Genomic DNA, 23313 nt, shown 5'->3' on the forward strand with positions numbered 1-23313 from the left:
AAACCCCATCAAACACAAGAATAGGTTTGACTCCATGATGACGTAGCATATTCACTCGATGCATACAATATTCAATATGCCTAAAAAAATTAGAGACAAATTTTATTATGAAGCATTATTTTAATTAAATAAAATAGAAAGTATATAAAAAGTGACTTCTAGAGAGATAGTGAGAGACATAGCACAAATGAGAGAGAGAGAGAGAGAGAGAGAGAGAGAGAGAGAGAGAGAGAAAGTGATAAAAGTTGGATAGAAATGCGGCTAACTTTTCCCTGCCTATTATAAAGCATTATTTTAATTAAATAAAATATTGTGAGGCATGAAACTAAAAATGTAATGGTTTATATTAAAATAATAAATAATTTTGTCTGGTCAAAGGGGCTTGCATGAGTGTTGATTAGAGTTTGTAGGAGCCAAAGAGCACATAGCATGGACAAAATTATGAATTGATTACATATTTCTAATTCTCCCAATAGAAGAATACTCAACCTTTTAGATTCTTCATACTTTTGCTAACCTAAATCCAAACACAATTTCAGGGTTTTGCATATTACAAGCATTATAGAATAGATGAAAAATAAAAGATAAAATTTCATTGATGCATTAGATAAACAACATTCAACCAACCAAATAAAAACAAATTCTCTTCTTGTTATTATTTTTTTACCTGAGTAAAATTGGTTTCAACATCAGTGGCCATCCAAGAACAAGAAAAAGATAAGAAAACATAAAATAAAATAAATTTTCATTAATTTATTAGATTCTTTCCAGCAATCAAACAAAAAAACTAATTTTATAATGATTTTTCCTTTATCAACAACCAATCCTTAGGGTATTACAACAAAAGATGACAAGAAATATGGAATAACAACTAAAGAGAAAACCAAGTAAAAAGAATAAAATACTTAGATGTTGGTAAGCCTTTGCAAAGGTGCATACTACAAGAGAATGCACCCTTATGGAGCCATGAATAGGTGTCGACGGCGATAGTCTGCCCTCGAAGATCCTCAATAGAAATTGGAGCCATGATCAACTTCAATAATGGAAGCAACCCTAGGATCCCCATCTTTCAATACTGCTTCCAACTTCTCCTCTCAATCAAGATCAAGAAAGCAAGAATTTAGCTAGCATGTGCAGGAGATTTGGTTGGACTTTAAAAATTCTATGTTTTTAAATATTTAAAAGATAAGGATAAAATTTGAAGGGATAATTACATAGAGACCCTAGTGGTTGGCTTAACTTTCATTATATAATTTTAAAAAATATATAGTTAATATATATCTTTGTTATTTATTCTAGATGAATATATTTCTAAATAGAGAATAAAGCTAATGAAAAAAATGAACTTAGCACATAATATTAAATTTCTATGGATACAATCATTCACTAATAAGCACAAAGAAGATATGTTGAATATCTTAATTCATTCATTTCAAATCCATTTAATGTACCCCTACATCAACTGGCTTAGGTTGTGCTAACTATAAATAATAATAATAAAAAAAAGATCTATCAACTTTGCTATACTATTGCAACTACCACCATGGCGAGAAAGCTATTGTGAGAAACTGTCATGGTAATGAAGAAGATAATTTAGATAAGTACCTTGAAAAGCCAATAAATTTGAAAGAGATTATGTAGAACACTCACCTTGTTTAGATTGAATGCCTATTTTTCTACTCTTTAACAAAGGAGTCTACAAATTCTTTGATAAACATTCTATAGGAAAAAGTAGAAGAAAAAGTAGAAAAAAGGGGCCTTTAGTCCGCATTGTTGGCATAAATAATCAAACAAATCATTGCAAATTTTCAGTTAATTTACAAGCAATATATATATAAATTCAAGCACCAAACTATAATTACTAAAGTCTATAAACAAATCAATGTACAATAATGCGCAACAAAGGAGAAGAAAAAAAGAGAGCATACACCAGATAAGGCAAGGCTGTTAAGTTGTCTAATGGAAAACACCAGAAAAGATAACAATTCCAGCAACCAATACAAATGCAAATACAATGGTTACAGTATTGCTACTTTTTCCTACACAAAATTAAAAAAAATTATCAAATCAAAATTCAATTAAAAGAAAGAGAACTCTCATTAATCCATGGTTCATCAACTACCATCAAATGCCAATTAAAGCTAAAACTCACCATCACTGCCGGTTGTATCATTCACAAGAGGCAACTTCTCTAAGGATGGCGGCGATGCAGAATGGTCGAAAAGATCATGAGTACACTGAGCCACACCGTATATAAGACCGGAGAAGTTGGTAGTCCCACCATGAACATTGATTCTGCTTATGCGTCCCTTTGTTGAGATCTCATTCATTAGATCATTTACATTCGTCGAAACCCCGCGGATCTAAAGCGTTTTTTTCGCGTGCGATAATGGAAGGTAATATTGGAGAGCTAGGAGAAGAAGCGGGTGTCAAAGTAACAGAGGTGACAGCCATCATAGCGGATGCAGATGGACCTGCGTGAGGTGCAAAGGGTACTGAAGTTAGTGATAGAGTTGGTGACATAGGAAATGCAGTCGGAGGGGGCGAGGCCTTAGATGGAGCCTCTAGAGACATTGGAGAAGAGGATGGAGGAGTTGTCAGTGGTGGCGATGAAGTCAAGGAGGAGGAGGGCAAGGTTGGAGAGGAGTTGGCAGTTGAAAAGAAAGGCATTTCCAATCTACAACAAAACAAAATCTACATTTTTTTAATATATTCAGATTAAGCTCAAAATAAGTCAAGGTTCAAGAATGTCATACAATTCAAAACCCCCATACTTAGCTTGTCTTTAGAGAACCAGTCTAAAATATCCCTGCAGTCGATGGAAATGAAAAGATGATACGTGGGGCTCAGAGAACTTGACCTACAAGCAAGCGGCAAGACCTGTGAAGTCATGGTCCATGTACTAGAAAACAAGGTAGAGAGTGGGGGAAACATGAGAGATTACAAGCCCTCAAGGCGGACCACGTTAGGGTGGTCAAGCCTACAGAGCACGGTAATCTCTCTTACCATGAATCGCACGCTTTCCGACTACAAGATATCAAACCTCACCTTCTTCAATGGCACCACTCGCCCTGTCACCAAGTCCCGATCTTTGTACACGTTGCTATACGTTCCCGAACCAATCTAAATACCATATTCATAACCATTAATATATACCATTTGAGTTCATACTTCTTTCTATTAGAGAAATAGTGATGGATTTGAGGATTAGCTAACCTTCTTGAGCTTTTGGAAAGAATCAACATGGCGGGGGACTAGGCCGGTGATGGATTCGTCTGCAAAGGCCTAAAGTCATGCAGGCCAGCAGACGATTTTCTTCGGAGACCTAGGGATTGGCACCGTTGTGATGATGGTCTCATCACTGCTGTTGGATTTCTCCAGAGCTCCAACTCCGGCCTTGCCAGCAGCTTGCTTATCGAGGACGCAGGCCATTCCTCATGGGAAATGCTTTCAACATTGAGAAACTAATTCGAATGTGAGAAAAAACCGGAGAATGAAAACAGAGAACGTTTTGCAACCACTTGTGACTTTCCCTCCTTCCCTCATTCTCTGGTATTGATTCCATCCCTTCTTCATTGTCAATAAGTTCTTCAGCCCTAATTCCTCTCCAATCTTCAAAGAACCCTAGAGAGAGACAAAACAAATTGAAGCCCCAATTTTTTTTTTTCTCTACACCAAACGAAGGAGACAACATCTATGGTTTTCTTGGTGGGAATCAAATTGAAAATCCACCATTGTAGATTGCCTCGAGATTTGGTTGCTTTTAATGCTTTTATGCCTTGTTTGTTGGGATCTGTATATTTAATATATGATAATATATCTCAAGGATATGATTAATTGCTATGTAGCAATTAATTACTCGTTAAATCTTGTATTATTGATCTCATGTTTGCAGTTTTTTTCTTTAAAACAAATGTAACAATCAAGAAAATTGGTACATTTAATTGTTAAATATATAATAGAGAAAATTTCCTAAATATCCATATTAAACTAGATAATTACTCATATTTTCTTGAATCCCTAAAGGTTTTTTTATATATACTAGAATGGGAGCTGGTGCTTATGGTACAGGATGCAAATTGTTCAAAAGAAAATTAAAAAAATAAAATTGATTAAAAAAAAAAAAAAATAACCAAACACTAATAATTTATATATATAGTAACAAAAACTTTTAAATATATATTGTATATATTAAAAATACAATAGTTATATACCAAATATAATATTATATATACTAAATATATAGCATGCCGCTTTTAAAAAACCCTTTAAAAAGTCAAAAACAAAAAAACAAAAAAAAACTAATGGTATATTATTATTCACAAACAAACACCCCACTATATATATATATAATATTTTAAAAACTCTAAAAACTTTTAATAAAATAAATAAATAAATAAACAAATACCAATATATATATAGGGGACCTACCCAAACACCCTTCTCTTTTTCTTTCACTCAATATCTCTTATTTTCAGTTTCTCTCACTTATTTTTAGTTTTTTGTGAACGACTATTGACGTCTGCGGAGAACATTTTCTCATATTATTGAGATTATGACTAAGAAAAAAGTTATACACAAACCGATAACCCCAATATATATGTGTATACCATTTAAGAAATACTAAGGAAACTATGACAATATAACTAAATACATATTTTATAATATAATAAATAAATTATATTATAATTGATTGATAATATTTTACTATATATTAAATAATATATATAACAATTATATTATTATATAATATATATAGTATGTATACTATTCATAGTTTAATATAATAATGTAAAGTATAAATTGATATATACATACTGAATAGATAATGAATACTATTAATATAGCATAAACAAATTTATAACAAATATCACCATATATTATTTAAACCATATGGTTGTTTTATATTATATTATATATTATTACTATATATAATGAATATATTATGCATATTATATATAATATAGCATATTGTGAGACTTAGGGAAAAAAATAAAGAGTTTTTTTAATTTTTGTGGAGTGGGACCCAACATATAAAGACCAATCACAACAAAGCAAATAGCAACAAGAAATTAAGATACTGTTAAATAAGATTAATATTGCGTACAATATTATGCTTTTATGATGGTTAATATTTAGATACAAAATAAATTAATAGTCACCATATTACATATAAACCCCTCCTGATTAAATAATTATACAAAACTCATTAGTAACATCCAAGAAAACTTATTGATAAATTGAAACTGTCTATTAACGCTGCATTAATTCGCCATTAAACTTGTAAAGACATAATGTAATTCTGAGTTTGAGATATTAGTTTATTATTTTTTCCGGATTTTTAAAATAAGTTGAGACTATGGAACCTTGAGCAAACTTTATAGTGAAGGAGATGTTCATCACAAAAAAAAACATAAATAATAAAATTTGCAATAATATGTATGTAATAGGTTGATTGAAGTTATAAATTGTGACAATTTTTAGTAATCACTAAATTATTGAATTTTTTTGTGACAAAAGCATTGTCATAAAAAAATAAATGTCGAGTGACAACAATATGTCTTGTCACAATTACATATTATTCTCAAAAAAAAAATTTGAAACCAAATCTCATATGCTTTTAATGACGAGCATTGGACAAAAAAATTTTTTTGACACTATAAATATATAAAAAGTGACGACTTTATTGTGACATAAGCTAAATTGTCACAATTATCATTATAGTAGTGATGAAATCATAATTTATCACAATTAATTTAAACAATAGTGTCAGTTAACTTTTTGACACAAAAAACCTAATATTTGTGACCAAATATCAAATAGACACAAAAAAGTTGTCACTAAAAGTCTTAACTCTTGTAGTGCTAGTTGTTCGTTGTTTTTCAGTTTTTTTTTTTTATTTCCTCTCTTTCCTTATTCTGAGTGCCTCACTGCTGGTGAGAGACCTCAAGCTGCTCCTTGCTCAAAATTATTTTTTTTATGAGTTTGTCGTGTTTTTTTTCCTCTTTCAATAAGACGGTGGTTTATCCATTTTTTTCAAAATAAAAAAGTGTTGTGGGTTTTCTACCATTATAAAGAACAAAGGACCGAAGCTTAAAGACTTGCCGGTAACAGTGCCAAAAGAAGCCTATAGTTTTTAAGGTTTTATATGAGCAATTTTAGAATGACATAAGCTTTGGCTAATCTCTGACATCATCCTTACCAGGTTGTGTTATTTGGATGGACAATACTCCTTTGTTAGTTTTCAGGATACTATCTATCCTCTGTCAGTACTGCTCCTAATTAAATTCTATTCCTAATAGACTATGACATTGTATTATTTTTATGTTTTGTTATTGTTTTATTTGTTCTCAGTTGTACTTTAGTTCTATTATGCTTTTATTCTCTATTAATATAGAAGTTGTTTTGTGGGTGCAGTAATGACTTAAGATTAATTATGAAGGCTTTGAAGTTACATTTAAATCACTACTTGTATGGTAGTGTAGTAAAACCAATTCAAAAAGTTTCAAAAGATGTCAATGCCCATTTGACATAAAAAAGGGCAATAGATTAATGTTGGATATTTGTATAATTAATTTTACAAGTTACATTATTTATATCATAGAAATTTATATTACACATGTTTTTATTTTACTTTTAGTACACGTTGCATAATTTAGTTCTGTCTTTATTAATGTACGTATATGGTTTATCTCTTTTCATGATATTAATATACATTTTACAAAAACCAGAAATAAAATAAAATAAAATATTCAATTGGAAAGTAAAGATTACCACCCTAAAATATATAGGTGAATTAATTGGTATTTTATTTCCTCCCAAGTTAAAAGCCCAGGTTTCCTAACTCAAATATTGAGCATGAATGGTTTGTCCTTGTTTAAAAGTAAAAGTTCATAGCATGCGTCTCTTAGGGTTGTGTCTTCAGTGATTGGGATGAAAATTAAATATCAAGGATGTGAGCAAATTAAATGGTTATGGATAATCATGTCATGCATTTTTCATAATAAATTTCATGCAAAGTTTGCACGCAAACATGAGTGGATTGATCAACAAATATACCTTCTTTTTCTTTACTGCTGGCTGTCTAGGATTTGAATGTTTATTGGAAGAGCAAGTCTAACATGAGAGATAGAAACAACTACGGTGGCCGAATGAGCTTGCCCGTGGTCCAGATGAAGCTTTGTAACAAGATAAATAAATGGCCAATATTATTAATTGACCATTGGGTTGAAGCTTTACAGGGTACACAGGCAAGTCATTCAGGGCCATCAAAGGCATTCTTATCTTCATGTAAGACCTCTCTTCTCAGCTCTCTCTCTCTCTCTATACACTTCTTGCATGCTTGTGCTTTGATGGTAATGCTAGTTCTCCATGCTTCTTCTATTTATAGCTAAACGTGCATAACCTAAATTATGGGCTTATTAATTAGATTGATATCTGAAAGCATCCATTGACTTATTTCTTTGGTTGATATACTTTGCTATATGTTGTCCTCTATTTGGAGAATATATTCCATACAACTCATGGTCCTCATAGTTGAAGATGAAGATTGGAGATCAGAGATTGACTTCCAATGGACAAGGGGAGGCAGTAGAATGGAATGGTTAAGCTTCACTTTTTCAGTGGCCATGCATTCAGATTCTACAAAGATAAGTATTGGAAAAGCAAGTTGGTTTCTTGGTATTGCATATGGGTGGCTTTTGGTTTCTCAGGCCTCTGAATGGCCAAGGTATCACGACATGATAATCTTGGAATCGCCGTTACATACCTCCATTATCAGATCAAGCACATGGACTCTTCCTGCATGATATTTGGAGAACATATGCTTGATCTTAAGTTGATATTCCAAAATTAATGCATTGACATAATATGTGAGCTAGGTCAATGTATTGAGCCTAAGGATTTTGTTCCCTCCAACTTGCTTTTGACTTGTGTGTGGGATCAAATAATGAAGCATCAAATTTGAAACCCAGGCTGCCTGCTTTTGGCTTGTGTGTGGGATCAATGAATGAAGCATAAAATTTGAAACAAATGCACGCATGGTTGATGGGCATGTACACTGTATGGGATTCATGAATGAAGCATAAAATTTGTAACCCATGCATGCATGCATGATTGATGGGAGAGCACAGTACTGTACGTACCTCTGTGTTGTGTGTAAAATGAACAGCTTTAGTACGAAAAACTAAGCAAAACATTTACCTCAAAAAAAAAGAAAAAAAAAAAACCTAAGCAAAACGACCCAAATGCAGAGTGTACGCTTGTTTATGATATAATGTAGTTTTTTTTGCAAGATGGTTGGGTTGGGGGGTTTATACAAGGTTTAGGTTTCTAATCCATTTCTTATAAATTTTTTTTATATATTATAAAATAATAATATGGAGAACTATGTAAAAGTTGAATTCGCACTTGGAATAATATGGAGTACTTATTTTTTTGAAATAAAATGGATAAACCACTGATTTATTAACTGAGAAATAAAAATAAACAGAACAAAACCACAAGAAAATAATAATTGGAGGTAAGAAATAGCCACACACCTCTACAAAAAAGCCACATGAAATACGAAAAAACAGGAAAAAAATAGAAAAAACTAAGAAGCTACAAGCGAAGTCCACCCTCTGATATCTGAGACCTCCAACAACTAAAAGATGAAGCCATAGAAAATTGCCTGATGTTATTCTGTTTTATTATTTATTTTTATTTTTATTTTCGAATGGAAAAATTCTGTTTTATTTTAACAAATGCATTTTATTTATTGTAATTTAAAAAAAACAATAATTACCACCCAAAAGACAGGTTTCTTTGCCTAAAATTGCTTTTCTCTGTTAGGGATCATGAGAAGTGATTCAGTTGAACATCTCACAAATTAAAAAAAATTGATATAGTTAAACCACATTAAAGTCCAATTTCAATTTAATTAGTATTTTGTGTATTAATTCTTATTTGTTCTATACCTTTTATGTTGGATATAGCATGTTGCTTTTGGTTGTTTTATATTTTTTTAAATCAAACTCAATTTGGACATATTAATTATATTATAATTAAAAAATAAATGACATTTTAAACTGACTTACTTCCCTTTCCAAATGATAGATATTAAAGATTTAACTCCCTTTTACAAATATATTATAAGAATTGTGATTTATTCATATTTATTGAAAAAATAATTACATATCAAATAAGTTTGAGATTTTGTATGTTTATTTAAGAAGATGAACTCAATAAATATCTAGTGGATTACAATTAGGATTAAGCAATTATATTTACTAATTCTTAAAAGGAGATGAATGATATTTATAAGCACACAATATATATATATATATATATTCACATGTGGTTTTTTTTTTATTAAAGTGGATAAACCACAATTTATATAAATTAAAGCAATGGGGACAAGTACAAAACAACGAAAACAAGAACAACGCAAGGAACAGAAACTGAAATTTGGAAAGAAAAAAAAAACAGACCGAATCCAAACAAACTAGGGGTCATTATCAGGAGTGATGAACTTTCAAGACATAGCTTGGATCCAAGCTTAAAACAAACAAAAGAAAAGAGGAAAGAGCAGCTGGATGACAAAGAGCTCCAGGAGGTGTCACAGGTCTTCAGCAGTTGAAAAGAGAAATCAGGGGTGAATCACTCTTTAGTCGAAGGTTCTACGGTTGTCTCCAACTCTGGGACAAGATATGTATCGCTAGAATGAGACGATACTCTTTCACTTAGGAAGGTGAGTGAGCATTTTATCCTCTGTGAAGCTTCAAAGAGAGATTGTTGATGGGGGCATGTACCTATGGAAAACCATGAAAGAAATAAATTAGCAATCTTAATAATCAAAGTATAAAAAGGTAGAGCATTAAATTGAAAGATTCGATTATTTCTTTCCAGCTATATGTTCCACATTATGGCTCTTATGCTGAGGTCAAAAAGAACTTGAAGACTAGAATTTAGTGAAAGTAATCAAACTGTCCAAATCGTAGAAATGATTGGAGGAGGAGAGAACAATTCTAAAATGTGGCTGAAAGGGACTGAATCTGCTCTAAAAATTCGCATCGGAAAAATAAGTGCTCCACTGTTTTAGAGGCAAATGTGGCAAGTGTGGATTTGTCAAGAAAAATATGTATTGGTCAGAAGTTGATCGTCTTGTGTGTCCTCACCTCACTCAAAGACATGCGTTTAAGCAGAGAACCCACCGTGACCATTGCATCCAACGAGATTTGAACTCATAAATTTATTGTATTTTTATATATTAATTTTTAATAAATATGATTTTTATTATAAAATAAAAATTTTAAAAAAAATTGCTATAGTCAAGATATATGTAATTATTGAGTGCAGTGGACAAATGGGTCACCGAGTGGGAGCTGCTGCCATGACACAAAGGCCCCAGCACACCAGACTCAGGCAAACATGTCTGCACGGCAAGGCACACATTGATGCTTAATTTCAATATATATATATATATATATATTAATATTTATATGACCGGTTGACTGACACAATCTTCGATTTATATGCCTTACAACTTCTGGTGAAAAGTTCATCTCTATAAATTGATTTTTAAAAATATTTCTATATTTCATTTTTTTTAAAAAAATTGTATATATGTAGATAATAATGAAAGTATCATAAATGTTTCATAAAATTTAGCCAAAAATATATTCTTCTACCAATGGGCCTTTGGACTTGTAGTACCAACCCTATTGCAAAAAGTATCTATGGAAACTTTCATCGGTCAAATTTCAGTTGTGTTGAAAAAGATCCCTGAATGTAGGAGTAAGTTTGCAACTTAATCATTGTGTCCATTTGGTGAGTGCGACATGCAAGCCGGATAATATATCAATTCCAGGTGATACATGCACCCCTAACAAGTTGCTTGTACAATTTGTCAATACATACATATAGAGAAAGAGACCACATCATCTACAAATGCATGTAGATTCAAGATCTACAATTAACGTTCGGTCTTGATCATGGTCTTCATATACAATAACTCAACCAATCACAGTCATTCAACTCTATTTTTACTACCACCTACAATCAAACTATAAAAACCAAATAAACAAACTCAACCACCCGTTTGTTACTGGTGCAATTAATCCTGGGGCTATTGTTGATGACACTATTGCGCACTCTCTCCTCAACAATTTCTCTCTGTCTCTCTCATCTTCCGTCTCTCTTCCGAACGTCCCGAGTTGACATATTCTCATATATATATATATATATATATATTCTCCTCTATCTTTTATCAATGCCAAAATTGAAAATTGAGCTAATAATCTGGAAAAGTAGCTAGGAAGATAGGTTGGCGACCAACCAAATCAGTATGAGATTGATGGTGATTGGGCATGTAAATACCTGATATGATTCTATTTGCATTTACTTTAGAATTTCAAGTCCTAAGTATATGAAGGCACTAAGTATGGCAGCCTGAAAGGAAAATCTAGGCAAAATAATGAATTAAAAAAAGAAATGAGATGAAAACTGAATGTTGTAGATAGATACTTCTAGAGAAGTCTTTTGAATATTATTTTTTTCGCTAAGTGCAAATGGTATCAAAGAATAATATTTTTCGATATAATATCTACTAATTGAGAAACAAAATTGTTCTCTCAAAAACTCACCGAGAATATAACAATGGAGTAAGATTTTCAGAAAAATTAGTTTAAAAATAATGCAAGATGGTTGATTTTCAAAGATTTGGAGTATTTAAAGATTTGAGAAGTCTCTTCATGTCAATGAATCCCAACAACTATGAATTAAAGAAGTGTGAAAACATTAAAAAACAACCTTTAAAAATATTTTATTATTATTATTTTTATTTTTAAAAATTTATACAATAACAATACTCCTTTTATTCTTTTTTATCTGTCACAAATCAATGTTTTTTTTATCAGTCAATTTCTAATATCAAAAAAGCATTTATTATTTTTTTTTCACAAAGTTACCCTTAACACTATATTCAACTCCCTTGTTGGAATTAAATATGAGAGAGAACTAATTTTTTATTATGATAACTAATTTTTTACTCCCTTCATTCTTTTTTAGTTGTTAACTTTACCTAATTCACATTTATTAAAAAAAGTTAGTTAAAGTTAGTTGGTTACGTATATTTTTATAAAAATTTTTATTACTTTTCAAAATTATTACTATTTAAAATTCCACCAGGTCAAATATATGATTTAATGGTTAGTTAATTGTGATTTATTGAAAATTGTACAAGTACATTAAATTAAAGGATAAATTTGGAAAAAAAAAATTATTTAATTATGTACAAAATTTCTAATGTATGACAAATTAAAAGGAACAAAGAAAAGCTCCAAAACGTAACAAGTAAAAAAAATGGAGGGACTATAAATTTTTTGTAAAATAACTAAATTTCTTGATATGTGAGATTTAATTAACATGACAGATAAAAAGGAACGAGTATCATTTTGCTATTAATTAGCTATATATATATATATATCCATGATATCTTCATAATTCATTATATTCAAATTTTTTAATTAAATTTTATATTGTTTCTCCAGTTACATTCAATGGTAATTTTTTAAAAATATTTCTATAAAAAACTTTTGATGATCAAGTTTATTATAGAGTCTGAAGGGCATCCTATCCTGCTTTCTTTAAAGACTTTTTTTTTTTTGAAAAGGTGGATAAACCACATGCATTCGAAAGGAAAAAGAGCGATACAACAACAATCAGACCAAGTGGTCAAGCCCATTAAAAAGTGGGCACAAAACACCCCAGGCCAAAATAACTGGCCATAACCCAGACAAAATAGCACTTCTCCAAACCTGAACAGAGTCCCCTACACCGGGAGCAGCTCTACTGGTGGGATCATCATGCTGCTCAGAGAACACGAAACTGTGGTGGAGAGTAGAAGGATGGTGCCAATATTAATTATGATTTGATCAATCGTTGGGTCAATTAACCGCCAGATGCTAATATACCTGAGGCTTGAAAAATTGTCATTGACACATCATATAATGAGCACTGTCAACAGGGACGGAACCAAGGGGGCTAGCAGGCGCTTCAGCCCCTCCTCGGCACCGGAGATATTCTTTGCTTGACTGGAAAACACGAGATCGGCCCCTCGGTCCCGGCCATGAGCCCCTCCTCCCGGGACCTCCCGCAACTCCACTCCTCGGCCCAGCATGGCCCGGACCCCCTCGTATGGCCCTCTCCTCTCCTCTCTCTCTCTCTCTCTCTCTCTCTCTCTCTCTCCGCCGAGTCCACCCCCTCGCCCCGGCCGACCCCTCTCACCTTTTTACTTCTCTCTATATATATATTCATAGATTTTTTTTTATTTTTATTTTTTTAAATCTCTCTATCTTTAATTCTTCATAGATTTTTATTTTATTTTTTAAATATCTCCCTTGATCACTATATCTTCACAGAATTTTTTTATTTTTTTAAATAATTTTCTAGGTTTTTATTTTTATTTAAAAATAAATCATTTTTTACAAATTAATAGCTATAGTCTAAAATATAATAATATTTTTAAAAATATTTACAAAAAATATTATTTAATCTATGGATATGTTATAAATTACTTTAAAAAACCAATTAATTTATCTAATATATAAAATTATAGTATTAGTAGAATTTTTTAAAAATTATTGTTTGACACTTCGTTTTTATAAACTAAAATATAAATTAATATTTAAATAAATTTAAAAAATTATAAAAATTTTATTAATTAAATTTATTTGTGAATTAAATAGAACATGAATGATAAACTTCATTTTTATAAATATGCCTACAATGTGTTCGATTAAATGCCTTAATAAGTTAAAATATTGAAAATATCAAATATTAAATATTAATATGTATCATAAATTCATAATGTATATATGTATAACTAAATAATGTTTAGTGTTAAACCTATATAGCAAAATGCATGATTGTCTATATTAATAAAGAGGTTTTTGCAACTATTGACAATGAGACGATTCTACAATATTTTTGAAAATGCAAACTTGTTGTATTCAGTTACCTCCTCTGAGTAGCATGTGTCGCACAGATGACAGTTCTAGCTCGAGCGTGAGTAGATAAACGTTTTATGTTTTTTATAATTGATTTAATTAAATGTCACAATATCGCATTATTTTGTATCGAATACAATTGTTATGTTGACTGAAATAGTTTTTTTGACATTTTACCCTCAGCCCCCCTATAAATAAGTCCTGGTTCCGTCCCTCCTAACTTTCAATGACCTTATTTCATCCTTCATGTCTATCATGTCGGAGGCATCATATAAGGACTTCAAGATTTGGAGCCTTACCCTAAATTGATGACTGATAACTATCAAGCCATTTTACAATTTCTACATTTTTCTGAATGACAGATGATCTGTTGTATGACTTAGATTATTTAGAAAAGCCATTGTTCTAGAAAGTCAACATTTTTAACTGCTTGACATGAGATATAAAAATCTTCACATTTAATAACCTCAACTGATTCTGACCACCACATGCGTGCTATGACATGTAGAGATTGAAATGGTTAACCACCTTTTTCTCTTTGTACCTATTAGATGCACATATTTGGAACCACTTTTGGCACACCCTCAAGCTTTCACGATATCTTGATTCCTTAGGTAATCTATAGGTTTGGAGACTGAAGCTCAGAAACTCATCCAATGAAACCTAGATATCTTTAATCTAGAGCTATATATTTTGATTATAATAAAAAAGTTGATCATATGTTGTTGCTTTGGTCCTTCTTCTACCAATCTCTCGAACCCCAAACATTACCTCGTACGATTTCTAGTATTTGGACCTCCTGGATCCCTTCGCTCAACGCTAGACATCGAACTCTATGGGATCTTTGCCTCAAATCCATTTTCTAACATATATGGCTAGAAAGAAACAATCTTTTTTTAATTCTTAGCATTACCTATTCACTCAATTATTTTTAAAATTACTAATACGTATCTTTTTTGGATTTCCCCAGGTATTGATCTTTAGCAATTTATCATCACAGACGCCTCTCAAAGGATCAAACGTTCCCTCAATTTCTTGAGCTCAAAAGGAGCATACCTCATTGGCGACATAGAGCCCAACTTAATCCAGGAGTAGTCTTCTACCTCTTCCTTGGCTTGGATGGCCTTGATACCAAATGACAGTGTTCACTGTTCAAGCCATATCTTTCTTACTTTCGTTGTTTTCGTCTAGATTGTTCTTCTTTCTTTTCTTATTCTTGTTCCCCTCACTTCTAGTGAGTGACTGTATTTTTATTCTATTTCCTTCGTTGTACTGTCTTTTTCTGTTTTTTTTTTCTTAATAAAACAATGGTTTATCCACTTTTATCCAAAAAAAAAATGTTGTTTCTTTGGGTTTTTGCAACTTTTATGAGAAAATGCATCGACAGTTCTGTGAAGAGAAGTCTTGAGTTTATGAGGCCCTATGGTCCTATGCGAGTGAGGTGAGAGATTATGGAGAGCATGCGTTATTGGACTGACTTGGGATCTGACTGATACCTTTGGTGGAGCTCATCCTTATCACCGACCTGCTAGTAGTTTCATATGGTAGTAACTTGTTCCTAGTTTAATTTGCTGAACACTATATATATATATATATATATATACATGAATAAGGAAAGAGAATAAATTAATATATATAAATCTTAATTTTAATTTTTCTTAAGCCATTATCCAAAAACATATATAAAGTAGATAAGCAAACAATAGTGAACAAAACATTTGTTTTCAACAGGGCGTCCAATTTAATTTCTGAATTCAGTGTATAAGTGTAATTCAGAGAATTGGTTGAATCATATTAATTGGCGAACTGCAAAATGTTCTTGGTTCAATAATGATCTAACTTAAAACTGCTATTATTTTTCTAATTACTTGGACATATATTATGTGTTCAGGTCCGGTGGATCACTACTAGAAAGCTCATTTAAGAAATGGCTTCTTAAATCTTTAAAAATTAATGATAGGGAAATCTCACAACTGGATCTGGAGATGAAGAGCTCTATCAGTTAGGAAACGGAGGCCGGATGGGATCGACCTTCTTACAGAATTGGACTTTTAGAGTTTATATATTTCAATGTTCTAATAGGTTGTGTTGTCATGTTTTTGTGACTAGCTTAAATATCTCAGCTGGTTTTGGCAATAAAAGCATGCAACCTGGGACTGAAAAGTACCAGCTGATGAATTAAAAACTCATGCATGCAGAAGTGTGCGTGTGTCTAGAGAAATACCTCAGTTAGTTAATTTGTCTGGTTTGGCTGTCTAGGGTTTTGAACGTTTTCTGGAAAGACAGGTCTAGCATGATAGATAAGAACTACTGAGTTGGCAGGGAGCTCGCCCGTGGTCTAAATGAAGTTGTTTAGGACCAGCCTGAAGCTTCAAAAGAAGCACAGGCAAGTCATCCCTGGCCATCAAAGTAATTCTTATCTTCATGTAAGACCTCTCTTCATGAGCTGTCTGAATGCTTCTTGCATGTCATTTCATGGTAGTTGTTGCTTCCTCTCAATGCCTCTATTTATAGCATGTTTGTAATGGACTGAATGTCGCAATTGATGCCTTATCGACAACATAATCTTAAAGCAACGCTTGTGGGGAATATATTCTGTGTTACTGATGATAGTTATAGATGAAGATGAAGACTGAGAGAAGTCTAGTGGATAAGGAGAGGCAGTAGCTAGCTAGAGTGATAAAGGCTTCATTCTCTCGGTGGTTATTGGGATAGATATTGATTAGGCGGCTATATAGAAAAAAACATGCATGCGTGAATCTGTGGCTAGTTTAATTGGTCTCTTAGATTGCTGCAAAAGCCAAGATATCACAACCATGATCACGTCGAATCATCATCGTCCTCTATTACTGGAAGCGTTTGACTTAATTTGCTTTGTTTATTTGGATATCATATATATAAATATGCTTGATAGTATATATTCTGTATATATATATGTCAATGCTTCAACTTGCATTTGACTTTGCATATGAGATCAATGTATAAAGCATTATTCATGGAGTTATTTTGTCCGAAATTTCTTAATGCCTCCCATTAATTCATGCTTATGTTCTTGTTTATAGAATTCGTGGCTTTTTCTTGGAAATCCATGGAGACTTAGTTAGAATTAAAACAGTGATGAATTTTCATGCAAAAACAGAAGAAATACAACACAACTGATAGGGAACTATGTGTCCTTCCACTTCCTGTGTCTCTTGCGTTTGTTCCCGGTATGGGTTTTTTTTAATAAAATGGTATAAACTACTGATTTATTAAAAAACAGGAAGAAATATGAAAAAACAAACTGGAAATCCTCACGAGCGGTGATGGTATGTGGTTTTTATATGTTAGTTTTGTGAACCACTTCCGTGATTATTTTTGCTTTCTTCTCTTGTCTCTCTCCATTGTGTTCTTCCCTACTGTACATTTTTTTAAAAAAATATATTTATAATTTATCTATTTGTAAAAAATAAAATAATAAAAATAATTTGAGAACCAAAGACATAGTTTACAAGTTTGATTAATTTTTTCTAATTTGACCAATAGCAATGAGACAACACATATAATACTGTGGTATGAATAAATTCAAAATTATCAAACTAACCATCACATATTATTAATTTTAGTTTCATTGTTATTTTTTATTATTATATTATATATGTTTTTTATATATATATTGATGGGATTGAAGAGAACTTTAGGCTTGATGTGGGGAGGGGTCGTGGCCTCCCCTGGCCCTAACGAAGAAAAGGTCAAGTGGGCCCAATCTTCTTTTTTTAGTTTTTACAATTTTTTTAAAAATCTATTGTTTCACTTTTTTATTTTAATTTTTACAAATTTATTTATACAATATAAAAATTTATTTATAGATAAAATATTTTGAAAAAATCTGATTTTTTTCTAAATTGGTACATAAAATATTAAAAATTATATTTTTTTAGAAAATATTTGTTAAAATCTGTTATTAGGATATCTTTGACTTTTTTTATTTAGGTTATAAAAAAAATACTTTATTTCTTTATTTTTTATTTAAACCTATAAAGACCATCAGGCTTCACAATCACTTTAGACTGTCAACTATAGTAGAAAAAGGAGAGAAGATGAGGGGAATAAAAAAAAGTTAAAGAACGATCTAACTAATTTATAGATTTATTTATTTATTAAATTTTGAATAGAACTTTAAGATTTGTTAATATTTGGGTTGCCTTTTATAATTAACATAGAGATTGAAATGAAATAATTTTTTATTTTACTTTGTTTATTGATGCTTATTTAAAAAAAAAAACTTTGGGTTAGGCTATATTTCATAAATGGTTAAATTTTAATTTATTTTGCAATCTGATTGTTTTTTTCCTTTTAAGTTATCTTTTTAATTATTAAAGCTAAAAATAATTTGTTTAAATATATTTTAAAATTAGAAAAAAATTTTGGTTTTTTTGAGAAAATTTGTACTTTTAGATTGAATATATGTGTCCTTCAACCCATTTGAATAGATTTTTTTTTTTTAAAAAAAAAAACTTTTTAGGGTGAATGGCATGTTATATAAAAGTTTAAATATTGATTATTTTAAAAAAATTAAAATTAAAATCAACACCCTTTTCGTTTTGTTTGTTGTTCCGCCGTTGATTTAAATCATGTGGTGCTAGATGAAGAAGCATCTACCAACTTTCCAAGTGCTTAACCCTTCAAGCATCCAAATACTCCATGCATTGAGAATCAGATTCAATCTGTCTGAGTTTTATGGTTGACCTAATGCATTGACAATGACTTGACAATGATAAAAGCTTTTCAACAAACACTTAACTCCTTAGAAAGAAAAATATAAACAGAAGGAAAGGTCTAGCATGAGTGATAAAAGTGACTAAGAATAGACAAGGAGACTGCCTGTGATCCACATTATGGTTTCAAGTAATACATCATTAATAATTACTTGACAGGCAAGTCATCCTTGGCTATCAAAGAAACTCTTATCTTCATGCAAGACCTCACACTTCAATTCTATACTTGATATAATTTGATGAAGTAAGTTGTTGAGCTCACCACTATTTATATATAGCATGAGAAAGTTTGAGAGATAGTTGGATTCCTCACTAATTAATCTCAGCTCCAAATCCATTAATTTGACTCAACCATCTGTCCTTTAATCAGCATGGAACCTATTCTAATGGCCTTATAAACTTGCCACCTAAACTCACTTAATTTTGACTATGCAAAGGACCTCAAGATGCTTGTACTAAAATAATTCTATGACTTTTTTATTTTTTTAATTTGGAAATGAGTTTAATTTATTCCTCTTCATTTTAGGAAAAAATGACACTTCTTGTTGTTCTTTATTTGGAAATAAGGCTTAATTTAACTTGACTAGACCCAACTCAAGACTTTGGCACGGGTTTGAGGTTTCAGCCTTCAATTCATAAAGCTTTTAAATTCCTAATCTTATGCCACGTGTCAATGATGCCTCGTAAACTGAACACCAAGTTTGATTGTGATTCTGAAGCAAAGAACAGACTTTTTCTCTTTGTTTCGACGAATCGATCTTGCTTTGGGTTGTGCTCTGCTTGAGAATCTCGGCGGCCATGGTTGGGCTTCGGTCCTCGAGCTCGGAGATGGATCTCGACCGTCCTAACATTGAGGAGTACCTCACCCCGGACTCCATCCAGGAATCTCCCAAGAAGCTCCACTTGTAATGCCCTTTCTCCCTTGCTCTCTATTTTCCTTTATTTTTCTTGAATCTTCAGGCTTTTTTTCATGGAAAGTTGCTTCTTTTGATCAGGCGTGACTTGCTTGACATATCTCCGACGCTGGCGGAAGCTGCAGGAGCCATCATTGATGTGAGTATTGTTCTTTTTCTGATTATTTGGAAGAATTCAGATTAAGATGCGAGTTTTTGTGTGTGTGTGATAGTTGTTGAGAGATTTAAAATTTGCTGTATAATGATGCGATCTTTGTGAATTTGGTGAAAAAATTTCAGCTTTATGAGATCTAGGGCTGAAATCATAATGTGGTACTGTTCATTGTAGTTGTTAGAATTGCTTTGTGCTAATGAGCTTTAATGTGGTATGGAAGTGGTTATTAGTATTTTGATTGCTTGTTTTTCTAGTAGTCTTTAATTGGTCTATGGTCTAATTTTACAGGATTCCTTCACCCGTTGCTTTAAATCCAATCCGCCAGAACCATGGAATTGGAATATATATTTATTTCCTCTTTGGTGTTTAGGTCTGGTTGTTAGATATGGGTTTCTTTTCCCACTGAGGTATGATCCTGAACAAAAAACACTTCTTTGATTGCAATCCCTGCTTACAAACTTCTGGTTTGATATTATGCTTGCTTCATACTGTTAGTAAAATGCTTTGCATTTTATTTGGTCTTGTTGTGATTCTTATGATGTGATTTTGGTACAAAGACTATGTATTGAGAATTGAGATTCAAAATCAGGGTTACTTCTTAATTTTCTTTCAATGCTCTTTGCTATATGTTATATGACAATACCAACCACTCGTTAACTGGTAATTTTGCTCTTTACTTATAGTTTATATTTGTTCTCTTGCCTTGCAATTATTATTGTTATTTTTTATTTTGTTAAAAGTATTGTCTTTTACATATAGAGGCAATACAGTTAGAAAATTTGTTTATCCTGGTGTTCATATATTGGGTTTTCTGGTTGTCTCTTTTCTTGCAAAGGAAGTGCTTGCAACTGTGTTTAAAACAGCTAAGACTTTATATTGGGCATCTCTTTTAAAATGGTGCATTTTAAATGGTGCAGAGTTGCAGTCTTGGCTGCAGGGTGGATAGTGTTTTTTGCAGCCTTCTTTCCTGTACATTTCTTATTACGGGGGCATAATAAATGGAGGCGCAAGATAGAGGTGACTTCCCTATCTCTCATTGCACCAGGCTTTGGTACATAAGCAGTGTATGATTTACTGTTTATTCTGAAGCTCTGATGTAAATTGTCTGGTAGTTTACAGTCAAAGTATTGGGTAGTACTATGCACTTGTCACTGAGATTTTGCTTGAGGTATTTCCTTCTAAGTGAGGAAATTTATTGTTGTGATGTACTTTTGGATCTGCTAAGGTTGATCACTTTGTCCAACATCACTTATTATTTTGTAATTGCTGTTGCCATGGAATATCATTCATGGCATTTCAATCTTCATAATCTCCTTTACAGGCTAATGTCTATCATCTTGATTGTCATCCGTGATTTCCTTGCGCAGTTTCCTTTCAAAAGCCCCATCCCAGCTTCCTCCTGACAGTACCTTTTCATCCCACCTTGGTCTTTATGTGTACCATCCTTTCAAGGTCGTCTCCCATGTACTTCCCTCCTAGAGAGAATTTTATGACGTAACTCACATGGTATCTCGCAAATAATTTCATAGCTTACCACCTGTGCTTGGTGACTTGCTTGTGAGCCATAATAATCATTTCTCATGTCTTCTATAACCTTTTTTTAAAACTTAATACTGTATTCCAGTTTTTGTAACAAAGGCTATTTGTTTTCGTGGTGAATTTAATCTTTCTATTGACCTCAGAGGAAATTGGTGGAGATGATGTGCAGTGTCTTTGTTGCTTCATGGACAGGAGTGGTCAAGTACCATGGACCTCGTCCTAGCATCAGACCTCAGCAGGTTTTGTTATTCTTGAGTGTATTATTTTTTCTTAAATTTTATCTAGTAAATTTGATGTTTCTTTGGAGGAATCAAAACTCTGACATCACTTTCTGATTTTACTTCATCATCTGGTTAGGTATTTGTCGCCAACCATACTTCCATGATTGATTTCATCATTTTAGAGCAGATTTCTGCTTTCGCTGTTATAATGCAAAAACATCCTGGATGGGTTGGTAAGCATATGTCATCTACCTTCTCATCTATTAAGATCTAAATGCACCTATTTCCATTAGTTTTTTTCATTCTCATTTTAGTTGTACAGTTTCATCCCTCACTCTTTGACCTGGTTTTATGGTGTAGGATTTATACAGAAAACAATTTTGGAAAGTGTTGGGTGCATTTGGTTCAACCGTACAGAGTCCAAAGATCGTGAAACTGTGGCTAGAAAGTAAGAGATAGCTTTAGAAAATGTGCTTGCCCATCTACATAGCCATCATCATGATAAACTCGGTTGTTTCTTACCAGGTTAAGGGAGCATGTTCATGGAGTTGATAATAACCCTCTTCTTATATTTCCTGAAGGAACCTGTGTAAATAATGATTACACAGTGATGTTCAAGAAGGTCAGTGATTCATGTAGAGAAATCAGATGTTTGGTTCATCTATGATGATAAAAGTTTGCTTTGAAGTGATTTTTTTTCTTTATTCAGGGTGCTTTCGAGCTTGGTTGTGCTGTCTGTCCAATAGCGATAAAGTACAACAAGATCTTTGTGGATGCCTTTTGGAACAGTAAGAAGTGAGATTCATACTATTGTTATTTTGCTCACATTTAGCATACTGTCTATATCTTCTAAGATGAAAAATATAAGATTTGGAACTTCACTGATAAGCATGACTCTCTAACTTGGCATGATGATAATAATAACACATTTATGCGTGCTTTGTTACATGATTGTCAATCTTGAGGCTGCAGAAATATTGGTGTATCAATTCCTATACTGTAATATGATGACTGGGATCTCATCCATTTATCAGAGCATGCTTTTGGTCTATATTAGTTCCAACTTCTTAGAGAGTTTCTTGTACATCAGGCAATCTTTCACAATGCATCTGGTTCGGCTAATGACATCATGGGCTGTTGTCTGTGATGTTTGGTACCTGGAACCTCAGTATTTGAGACCTGGAGAGACACCCATTGAATTCGCTGAAAGGTAACAGTCTGTCGGTACAGCAGAGAGTGGTTTAATATTTTAGCATTTGCAAATTACCATTTTGTGTGCTACTCGTTTATGAGGTGCAGAGTGAGAGACATGATTTCGGCACGCGCTGGTCTCAAAAAAGTTCCTTGGGATGGATACCTGAAATACTACCGTCCCAGCCCGAAGCTTACAGAACGCAAGTAAGCATAATATATCCATGGCAAAGTTCCATCTGTAATATTTTGTATTTGTTCTTTTTTTCCGTGTTACTAATTGATGTTTTCTGACTCCAGGCAGCAGATATTCGCAGAGTCGGTCTTGCGTCGATTGGATGAGAAATGAAGCCTTCTCTTGCACCGTATGCACATTTTCTCTCATCAATGCTGCATGCAGAGCTCTCTGTTATTTTCTGTTTTTCTGATGTTTTGTATCATCCCTGCAAATCATCATTTTGCATATTCCTTCAATAAGAAACCACATAAATTCCCTACTCATGCTTCTTAATTTGGGAAAAAGTAGTCTCTATTTACAAAACATAAACT

General features: G+C 32.3%; 1 protein-coding gene across 1 annotated transcript; it reads left to right on the top strand.

Annotated features, from left to right (window-relative positions):
- Positions 1 to 19438: 19438 nt before the first annotated feature.
- On the top strand, positions 19439 to 23268 carry LOC120278172 (glycerol-3-phosphate acyltransferase 9-like). Its single transcript, XM_039285098.1, has 12 exons — positions 19439 to 19650; positions 19741 to 19798; positions 20102 to 20220; positions 20731 to 20830; positions 21496 to 21591; positions 21710 to 21806; positions 21934 to 22021; positions 22099 to 22195; positions 22283 to 22368; positions 22664 to 22783; positions 22873 to 22971; positions 23065 to 23268. Exons 1-12 carry the CDS (start codon positions 19544 to 19546, stop codon positions 23111 to 23113), a joined length of 1116 nt encoding a protein of 371 aa, XP_039141032.1. The 5' UTR covers positions 19439 to 19543; the 3' UTR covers positions 23114 to 23268.
- Positions 23269 to 23313: the final 45 nt, after the last annotated feature.

The sequence above is a fragment of the Dioscorea cayenensis genome, chromosome 15 (genome assembly GCF_009730915.1).
Source record: "Dioscorea cayenensis subsp. rotundata cultivar TDr96_F1 chromosome 15, TDr96_F1_v2_PseudoChromosome.rev07_lg8_w22 25.fasta, whole genome shotgun sequence".
NCBI classification, from domain to species: Eukaryota; Viridiplantae; Streptophyta; class Magnoliopsida; order Dioscoreales; family Dioscoreaceae; genus Dioscorea; species Dioscorea cayenensis.